The sequence below is a fragment of the Salvelinus sp. IW2-2015 genome, unplaced genomic scaffold, assembly GCF_002910315.2.
Source record: "Salvelinus sp. IW2-2015 unplaced genomic scaffold, ASM291031v2 Un_scaffold2873, whole genome shotgun sequence".
Taxonomy (NCBI): Eukaryota; Metazoa; Chordata; class Actinopteri; order Salmoniformes; family Salmonidae; genus Salvelinus; species Salvelinus sp. IW2-2015.
This window is the reverse complement of record NW_019944173.1, coordinates 143598-154494: the sequence shown is the minus strand read 5'-3', so window position 1 is coordinate 154494 and position 10897 is coordinate 143598. Positions and strand designations below refer to the sequence as shown.

The window sequence follows — 10897 nt, the reverse complement described above, 5'->3', positions numbered from 1 at the left end:
CTCTAACCAGAARAGAAAGAGGAGTGGGAGGCCCCGGTGCACAACTGAGCAGGTGGACAAGTACATTAGAGTGTCTAGTTTGAGAAGCAGGCGCCTCACAAGTCCTCAACTGGCAGCTTCATTAAATAGTACCCGCAAGACACCAGTCTCAATGTCAACAGTGAAGAGGCGACTCAGGGATGCTGGCCTTGTAGGCAGAGTTCACAAAGCTGTGACTTTGGAAACCATAGCTCCTACTAAACCATGTAGGTGATATTCCTAACCCTCTGTCCTGATTTGTTGTTTGTGCTGTCAGATCACCAAATTGAAGATTGACAGGAACCCATTCGCTAAGGGCTTCAGAGACCCGGGACGGAACAGGTAAACAAACACAGCTATAAAGTGTCTACATCACACCATATTCTCTATAGAGTTTACTATTTTAACACTTGTGAACGCTCTCTCTGTGTAGGGGCGTGTTGGACGGCCTCATGGAGTCCTATCCCTGGAGAAGTCCCCTCAGTCTGGAGTTCAAACCATTTACTCTACAGCTACAAGGTGAATGGCTACTGACAGACACACACAGACCTATTCCGACACTCATTATTACAAAAGTAAAACTAAGAACAATTCTGTTAATTCAATCAGAGACATTTACATTGTATAACTCTAGTTATGGTTGTTAATCTAACTCTAAATATGGTTGTTAATCTACCTCTAGTTATGGTTGTTAATCTAACTCTAAATATGGTTTGTTAATCTACCTCTAGTTATGGTTGTTAATCTAACTCTAGTTATGGTTGTTAATCTAACTCTAATTATAGTTGTTAATCTAACTAGTTATGGTTGTTAATCTAACTAGTTAGGTTGTTAATCTAACTCAATATGGTTGTTAATCTACCTCTAGTTATGGTTGTTAATCTAACTCTAAATATGGTTGTTAATCTAACTAGTTATGGTTGTTAATCTAACTAGTTATTGTTGTTAATCTAACTAGTTATGGTTGTTAATCTAACTAGTTATGGTTGTTAATCTAACTCTAGTTATGGTTGTTAATCTAACTCTAGTTATGGTTGTTAATCTAACTAGTTATGGTTGTTAATCTAACTAGTTATGGTGTTTTAATCTAACTAGTTATGGTTGTTAATCTAACTAGTTATGGTTGTTAATCTAACTCTAGCTATGGTTGTTAATCTAACTCTAGTTATGGTTGTTAATCTAACTCTAAATATGGTTGTTAATCTACCTCTAGTTATGGTTGTTAATCTAACTCTAGTTATGGTTGTTAATCTAACTCTAAATATGGTTGTTAATCTACCTCTAGTTATGGTTGTTAATCTAACTCTAGTTATGGTTGTTAATCTAACTCTAATTATAGTTGTTAATCTAACTAGTTATGGTTGTTAATCTAACTAGTTATGGTTGTTAATCTAACTCTAATATTGGTTGTTAATCTACCTCTAGTTATGGTTGTTAATCTAACTCTAAATATGGTTGTTAATCTACCTCTAGTTATGGTTGTTAATCTAACTCTAATTATAGTTGTTAATCTAACTAGTTATGGTTGTTAATCTAACTAGTTATTGTTGTTAATCTAACTAGTTATGGTTGTTAATCTAACTAGTTATGGTTGTTAATCTAACTCTAGTTATGGTTGTTAATCTAACTCTAGTTATGGTTGTTAATCTAACTAGTTATGGTTGTTAATCTAACTAGTTATGGTTGTTAATCTACTAGTTATGGTTGTTAATCTAACTAGTTATGGTTGTTAATCTAACTCTAGCTATGGTTGTTAATCTAACTCTAGTTATGTTGTTAATCTAACTAGTTATGGTTGTTAATCTAACTCTAATTATAGTTGTTAATCTAACTCTAGTTATGGTTGTTAATCTAACTCAAATTATAGTTGTTAATCTAACTAGTTATGGTTGTTAATCTAACTAGTTATGCTTGTTAATCTAACTAGTTATGGTTGTTAATCTAACTAGTTATGGTTGTTAATCTAACTAGATATTTTTGTTAATTAACTCTAGTTATGGTTGTTAATCTAACTCTATATAGTTGTTAATCTAACTAGTTATGGTGTTAATCTAACTAGTTATGGTTGTTAATCTAACTCTAGTTATGGTTGTTAATCTAACCTAGTTATGGTTGTTAATCTAACTCTAGTTATGGGTGTTAATCTAACTCTAGTTATGGTTGTTAATCTAACTCTAGTTATGGTTTGTTAATCTAACTAGTTATGGTTGTTTAATCTAACTCTAGTTATGGTTGTTAATCTAACTCTAGTTATGGTTGTTAAATCTAACTCTTTTATGGTTGTTTAATCTAACTAGTTATGGTTGTTAATCTAACTAGTTATGGTTGTTAATCTAACTAGTATATGGTTTAATCTAACTCTAGTTATGGTTGTTAATCTAACTCTAGTTATGGTTGTTAATCTAACTAGTTATGGTTGTTAATCTAACTAGTTATGGTTGTTAATCTAACTCTAGTTATGGTTGTTAATCTAACTCTAGTTATGGTTGTTAATCTAACTCTAGTTATGGTTGTTAATCTAACTCTAGTTATGGTTGTTAATCTAACTCTAGTTATGGTTGTTAATCTAACTAGTTATGGTTGTTAATCTAACTAGTTATGGTTGTTAATCTAACTCTTATGGTTGTTAATCTAACTCTAGTTATGGTTGTTAATCTAACTCTAGGTGTGGTTGTTAATCTAACTCTAGTTATGGTTCTTAATCTAACTCAATTTTTTTAAACCTAACTCTAGTTATGGTTGTTAATTTAACTCTTGGTATGGTTGTTAATCTGACTCAAAAAAACAGTTTAACCTAACTCTAGGTCGGGTTGTTAATCTACCTCTACGTATGGTTGTTAATCTAATTATAGGTATGATTGTTAACCTATCTGTAGTTATGGTTGTTAATTTTACTCTAGCTAGGTTTGGTAATCTAACTCCAGGTATGGTTGTTAATCTTACTCTGGTTATGGTTGTTAATCTAATTCGGGTTGTGGTTGTTGTCAACTTCTTATGGCTGGGGGCAGTATTGAGTAGATTGGATGAATAAGGTGCCCAGAGGTGCCCAGAGTAAACGGCCTGCTACTCAGGCCCAGTTGCTAATATATGCATATTATTAGTAGATTTGGATAGAAAACACTCTGACGTTTCTAAAGCTGTTTGAATGATGTCTGTGAGTATAACAGAACTCATATGGCAGGCAAAAACCCGAGAAAAAATCCAACCAGGAAGTGGAAAATCTGAGGTTTGTAGTTTTTCAACTCATCGCCTATCGAATATACAGTGGGATATTGGTCATATTGCACTTCCTAAGGCTTCCACTAGATGTCAACAGTCTTTAGAACCTTGTTTGATGCTTCTACTGTAAAGGAGGGGGGAATCAGGACTCTTTGAGTCAGGGCTCTGGCAGAGTGCCATGAGCTGACCACACGCGTTCACGTGAGAGAGTTAGCTTGCCTTCCATTGCATWTCTGAAGACAAAGGAATTCTCCGGTTGGAACATTATTGAAGATTTATGTTAAAAACATCCTAAAGATTGATTCTATACTTCGTTTGACATGTTTCTACGGACTGTAATGGAACTTTTTGACATTTCGTCTGCTCCTAGTGAACGCGCCTTGTGACTTTGGATTTGTTTACAAAACACGCTAACAAAAGTAGCTATTTGGACATAAATGATGGACATTATCGAACAAAACAAACATTTATTGTGGAACTGCGATTCCTGGGAGTGCATTCTGATGAAGAACTGCAAAGGTAAGTGAGGTGCCCAGTTTACTCTGGGCACCTTATTCATCCAAGCTACTCAATACTGCCCCCAGCCATAAGAAGTTCATCTTACTCTTGTTATATTTGTTAATCTAACTCTAGGTATAGTTGTTAATGTACCTCTAGATATTGTTGTTAATCTAACTCTAGTTATGGTTTTTAATCTAACTAGTTATTGTTGTTAATCTAACTCTAGTTATGGTTGTTAATCTAACTCTAGGTATAGTTGTTAATGTACCTCTAGATATTGTTGTTAATCTATCTATAGTTATAGTTGTTAACCTCACTAGGGTATGTGGGACGGTAGCATCCCACCTCGTCAACAGCCAGTGAAACTGCAGGGCGCCAAATTCAAAACAACAGAAATCCCAAAATTAAAATTCCTCAAACATACAAGTATTTTACACCATTTTAAAGATACACTTGTTGTAAAGCCAGCCACAGTGTCATTTTCAAAAAGGCTTTACGACGAAAGCACACCAAACGATTATGTTAGGTCAGAGCCAAGTCACAGAAAAACACAGCCATTTATCCAGCCAAAGAGAGGAGTCACAAAAAGCAAAAAAAGAGATAAATGAATCACTAACCTTTGATGATCTTCATCAGATGACACTCATAGGACTTCATATTACACAATATATGTATGTTTTGTTCGGTAAAGTTCATATTTATATCCAAAAATCTGAGTTTACATTGGCGCGTTATGTTCAGTAGTTCCAAAACATCCGGTGATTTTGCAGAGAGCCACATCAATTTACAGTAATACTCATAATAGACATTGCTAAAAGATACAACTGTTATGCATGAAATTTTAGATCCACTTCTCCTTAACTTCTCTGCGCTACATTTTCCTAAACAACCGCTAGAATTGCAGGGCGCCAAAATCAAAAATATTACTAAAAATATTTATAATCATGCAATCACAAGTGAAATATACCAAAACAAAGCTTAGCTTGTTGTTAATCCATCTATCGTGTCAGATTTTGAAAAATATACTTTACAGCGGAAGAAATCCAAGCTTTTGTGAGTGTAGCAATCAATGCTACAACAGCTAGCCCCAAATTAGCATGGTCACGAAAAGTCAGAAAAGCAATAAAATTAATCGCTTACCTTAGATAATCTTCGGATGTTTGCACTCACGAGACTCCCAGTTACACAATAAATGTTATTTTTGTTCGATAAATATTACTTTTATAACAAAAAAAACGCCATTTGGGTTGCGCGTTATGTTAAGAAAACTACAGCCTCGTTCCGGTCCTAAAGGAAGAACAAAATTCCCCAACGTATCAGAATAAAAGATATTACTAAAAATATTTATAATCATGCAATCACAAGTGAAATATACCAAAACACAGCTTAGCTTGTTGTTAATCCACTATCGTGTCAGATTTTAAAATATACTTTACAGCGAAAGAAATCCAAGCTTTTGTGAGTGTAGCAATCAATGCTAGAACAGTTAGCCTTATATTAGCTTGGTTAGCTTGGTCACGAAAGTCAGAAAGCAATAAAATGAATCGCTTACCTTAGATAATCTTTGGATGTTTGCACTCACGAGACTCCAGTTACACAACAAATTTTATTTTTGTTCGATAAATATTACTTTTATCACAAAAAAACGCCATTTGGGTTGCGCGTTATGTTCAGAAAACCAAAGCCTTGTTCCGTTTGACAAATTCCAAAAAGTATCCGTAATGGTCGTAGAAACATGTAAATGTTTTTTATAATCAATCCTCAGGTTGTTTTTAACAAACATAATCGATAATATTTCAACCGGACCATAACCTATTCATTAAGAGACAAAAGGAAAATGGAGAGCTCCTCTCGCGTGCGCAGGAACTATTCGGAGGACACCTGACTAGTTTTGAAAAATCTTGTTCATTTTTCAAAATAAAAGCCTGTAAACTATGTCTAAAGCCTGGTCACAGCCTGAGAAGGCATTGGAAAAGGAATCTGGTTGATCCCCCTTTAAATGGAAGAAAGTCGGTCCAGGAAACACAGATTTAAAATAATAATAATATCACTTCCAGGTTATATTTTCTCAGGTTTTCGTCTGCAGAATACGTTTTGTTATACTCACAGACAAATGTTGACAGTTTTGTAAACTTTGGATGTGTTTTCTATCCTAATCTGTAAATTATATGCATATTCTACAATCTGGGCCAGAGAAAATGTCCGTTTACCTTGGGAACGTTAATTAAGAAAAAAGATTTCATAAAAATTTTACGGAAAAAGCACACCATGCAATAATCTGAGTACAGCGCTCAGAGACCAACACAAGCCAAACACATATCCGCCATGTTGTGTAGTCAACAGAAGTCAGAAATAGCATTATAAATATTCACTTACCTGTGATGATCTTCATCAGAATGCGCTCCCAGGAATCCCAGTTCCACAATAAATGTTTGTTTTGTTCGATAATGTCCATCATGTATGTCCAAATACTCCTCCTTTTTGTTCGCGTGTTAAGCCCAGTAATCAAAATTCATGAGGCGTGATCACTAGGTGCAGACGAAAAGTCAAACAGTTCCCGTTACAGTCCGTAGAAACATGTCAAACGATGTATAGAATCAATCTTTAGGATCTTTTAACATAAATCTTCAATTAATGTTCCAACCGGAGAAATCCTTTGTCTGTAGAATTGCAATGGAACGCAAGCTGTCACGTGAATGCGTGACCAGCTCGTGGCTCCCTGGCAACCTCTAACTCATTCCCCTCTCATTCCCCTACTTCACAGTAGAAGCCTCAAACAAGGTTCTAAAGACTGTTGACATCTATGGAAGCCGAAGGAAGTGCAATATGACCCCATAGACACTGTGTATTTGATGTGCAAAGATTTGAAAAACTACAAACCTCAGATTCCCACTTCCTGGTTGGAATTTTCTCAGGTTTCACCCTGGCATATGAGTTCTGTTTTACTCACAGACATCATTCAAACGGTTTTAGAAACTTCAGAGTGATTTCTATCCAAATCTAATTATATGATATTCTAGCTTTTATGGCTGAGTAGCAGGCWGTTTAATTTGGGCATGCTTTCATCCAAAATTCCCAATGCTGCCACCTACCCTAGTGAAGTTAATCTAAGTGTGGTTTTGGTTGTTAATCTAACTCTTATTATGGTTAATAATCTAGGTGTGTTTTTGGTTATTAATCTAAGAATAGATACGGTTATTAATCTTGTTTTTAAACCCCTTCTGTTGTTTTGTTGTGTTGTCTCATCAGGAGGTAGCTGTGGGTCTCCAGGCAACTGCACTTCTCCTCTGAAGAGCCTTGTCCCTCTCTCCTGTCCTCCGACCTCTCACCCCTTCACCCTCTCCTCCTTCTCCTGCCCTGACACCAGCCTGCACTCCTGTTGTCTTCCCCTCTGCTGCAAGACCTCCCCCTTCTCCCCCATCTCCCCCATGCCAGCCAGACCCTACCCTTGCCCCCGGCGCTACTCCCCCCTGCCTCCCCTCCTCTCGGCCCTGCAAGGGAAGAAGGCTCCAGGCTTCAGTGCTCTGTGTCTTCAGGGGGGCGTTCCCAGACATCCTCCCAGCCTGCAGCCACACCCCCTACAGGCCCCTCCCTCTCACAGCTCCCCGCGGGGACCCGGCCCTCACTACCCTCACCGCTCCCACCCAGACCCAGCTCCCCCGTACTGTCTGTACCGCTCCAGTCTACCCAGAAACGCTCACCTCGCTGCTTTCTCATGCCACGCCAAACTGGCTGACAGCACCACAGACTGTCTGCTACGCCAGACACCCTGGAACACCACCCATTGCCTCTGACCTCTGACCCCTGACCCTACCGTAACCTTACCCTAACCTAGCAATAACAAGTAGCCCTTATCCTCGAAACTATAGCGCCAGAGAGATGGGAGAATTAGAGGGAGCATACAGTATGTTCTGGACAAACCATCATCATCCATTAAAGCTGTATCAGGCCATCATCATCTACTAAGGCTGTATCAGACCATCATCAACTACTAAAGCTGTATCAGACCATCATCATCTACTAAAGCTGTATAGAACCATCCATCAACTACTAAACGTGTATCAGCCATCATCAATACTAAAGCGGTATCAGAGCCATCATCATCTACTAAAAGCTGTATCAGACCATCAATCAACTACTAAAGCTGTATCAGCCATCATCATCTACTAAAGCGTTATCAGACCATCATCATCTACTAAAGCTGTATCAGACCTCATCAACTACTAAGCTGTATCAGACCATCATCATCTACTAAAGACTGTATCGACCATCAACTACTAAAGCTGTATCAGACCATCATCTACTAAGCTGTATCAGACCATCTCAACTTACAAAGCTTGTATCAGACCATACTACTAAGCTGTATCGCATCATCATCTACTAAAGCTGTATCAGACCATTCAACTACTAAAGCTGTATCGACATCAACTACTAAAGCTGTATCAGACCATCAATCATACTAAAGCTGTATCAGCCATCATACTAAGCTGTATCAGACCATCTATCCACTAAAGCTGTATCAGACATCAACTACTAAAGCTGTATCGACATCATCTACTAAAGCTGTATCAGACCATCACTACTAAAGCTGTATCAGCCATCATCTACTAAAGCTGTATCAGACCATCATTACTAAAGCTGTATCAGACATCAATTTACTAAAGCTGTATCAGACCATTCTACTAAGCTGTATCAGACCATTCCTACTAAGCGATCTTGACCATATCACTGTTTAATTGTATCTCTGTTTACTAACCCTGACCCTAACCCTGACCTTAACACTGACCTACCCTAACCTGACCTTAACCCTGACCTTAACTCTGACATGACCTTCTGAACCTACCTACCCTACCCTACCCTACCTACCGACCCTGACCTACCTAACTCTAACCCTAACCCTGACCTTAAACCCTGACCTAACCCTGACCCTAAACTCTAACCCTAACTCTAACCCTGACCTTAACCTGACCCTACAACCTGAACTAATCTAACCCTGACCCTAAACTCTAACCCTAACTCTAACCCTAACCCTGACCTAACCTAACCCTGACCCTAACTCCAACTCTAACCTTTCTACTTTACCTCTGACTGATTTTTTCAGCTGCAGTCCAAATGTTGTTTCCTACAAGCAAGCTTTCAGGTTCCTCTGAGCTGTGTATAAATGTTTGTGTGTGTGTGTGTGTGTGTGTGTGTGTGTGTGTGTGTGTGTGTGTGTGTGTGTGTGTGTGTGTGTGTGTGTGTGTGTGTGTGTGTGTGTATGTGTGTTCAATGTATAATGACTGTGTATATCTCAGACCTAACAAACACCAAATTATATAAGTGTTATTATTATGCCACTTCATAAACGCTTTAAAAATACTTTCTGTTGAATTTATGAATCAAATATTATTTTACAGCAAATATTATTTTACAGTTTAGTTAGCTGTTGGACTCAGTTAACACACACACACACACACACACACACACCTACACCACCCACACCACACACACACACCACACACACACGAGTCTCAGCCGGGCTCATTCAGGTCTGAGTGATGAAGCAGCCAGTCCTCTAGCGCGGCTCATTCAGGTCTCAGTGATGAAGCAGTAGTCCTCTAGCCGGCTCATTCAGGTCTAGTGATGAAGCAGCTAGTCCTCTAGCGGCTCATTCAGGTCTAGTGATGAAGCAGCATCCTTAGGCCAGCTCATTCAGGTCTGAGTGATGAAGCAGCCAATCCTCTAGCCAGACCCATTCTGCCAGTTTCCACACCTGCCTGGTGATGTGAGCTCCTTCAGGTCTCAGTGATGTAGAAGCCATTACTCTTTTTTAATCAAATTTATTTTGGGAAACAGATATATACATATACAACAAAATACACAATGTGGACCCAGAGGATATCACTTAAAGGTATTSATTAAAACACTTGTTTCCAAAGTGGTCTTCGATGGTAAAAACAATAACACATATAATGATTAAAAGGCAAMACTAAATTACAAATAAACATAAATACATTCATTTATATTGACATGCTTAAAAGTGGCACTAATCACTGTAATTTTCCCTAACCTTAAAAATCAACAATATACATTTGACATTAAAACCATCTATAATTGCACATCATACCTATCATTCATATGAATACACCTGACCAGCAGTAGGGGCACAAGGAGCAGTGGAGTGGTTTCTCTTACTGAGACAACCTTGTCCAAATGAAAACCTTTGCCTGCTTTTTAAAGCTATTTCTACTTTGTCTTTGCTTGATCTCCGAGGGGAAGCTGTTCCATAGACAAATACTGTATAGAAAAACATGCTCCTCGCAGTCGTGTTTACTCTGGGGATTTTACTAGACATAACACTAGCTCTGGTATTGTGACTGTGTTGGTTATGGACCATATACAGTCGTGTTTACTCTGGGGATTTTACTCAATTTGTAAGTCGCTCTGGATAAGAGCGTCTGCTAAATGACTTAAATGTAAATGTACTAGACATAACACTAGCTCTGGTATTGTGACTGTGTTGGTTATGGACCATATACAGTGGGGCAAAAAAGTATTTAGTCAGCCACCAATTGTGCAAGTTCTCCCACTTAAAAAGATGAGAGAGGCCTGTAATTTTCATCATAGGTACACTTCAACTATGACAGACAAAATGAGAAAAAAAAATCCAGAAAATCACATTGTAGGATTTTTAATGAATTTATTTGCAAATTATGGTGGAAAATAGTATTTTGGTCACCTACAAACAAGCAAGATTTCTGGCTCTCACATAGCTGTAACTTCTTCTTAAAAAATAAAGCCTACATGGTAAGCTCACTTATGTAATTAAATAATTTCAAAAAAAAAATACAAAAAAAAAAAAAATTATCTATTTTTATAATCTTAAATAATTAATATAATAAAACAATTATATATAAAATAAATTTAAATGAAAATAAAAATTATAAATTAAATAAAAAAAAGTATTATTAATAATTTAATATTAAATAAAAAAAATTAATAAATATTATAAAATATATGAAAAATAAATAATAAAACAATCAAATATTTAGAAAATAAACATAATGTAAATTTATTAAAATAATTATAGAATATAATATTTAATTAAAAAATTTAAAATAAAATTTTTAATAAGAAAAAAAACATTAATTAAATATAAAATTATGTATATATATTATAA

At 36.7% G+C, this 10897-nt stretch overlaps 1 protein-coding gene and 1 long non-coding RNA gene across 2 annotated transcripts; one reads left to right on the top strand and one right to left on the bottom strand.

Moving 5' to 3' along the window:
- The first annotated feature begins 291 nt into the window (after positions 1-291).
- LOC112074907 (T-box transcription factor TBX22-like) lies at positions 292-7773 on the top strand. Its single transcript, XM_024141984.2, has 3 exons — positions 292-360; positions 452-537; positions 6988-7773. The coding sequence occupies exons 2-3, from the start codon at positions 471-473 to the stop codon at positions 7530-7532; spliced, it is 612 nt and encodes a 203-aa protein (XP_023997752.1). The 5' UTR covers positions 292-360; positions 452-470; the 3' UTR covers positions 7533-7773.
- A 97-nt stretch (positions 7774-7870) lies between these two features.
- Positions 7871-8152, bottom strand: LOC139025574 (uncharacterized). The gene is made up of 3 exons (XR_011477172.1): positions 8095-8152; positions 8007-8046; positions 7871-7950 (listed from the first exon to the last, which is right to left on the bottom strand). It is a non-coding gene; the product is annotated as an uncharacterized lncRNA (long non-coding RNA).
- Positions 8153-10897: the final 2745 nt, after the last annotated feature.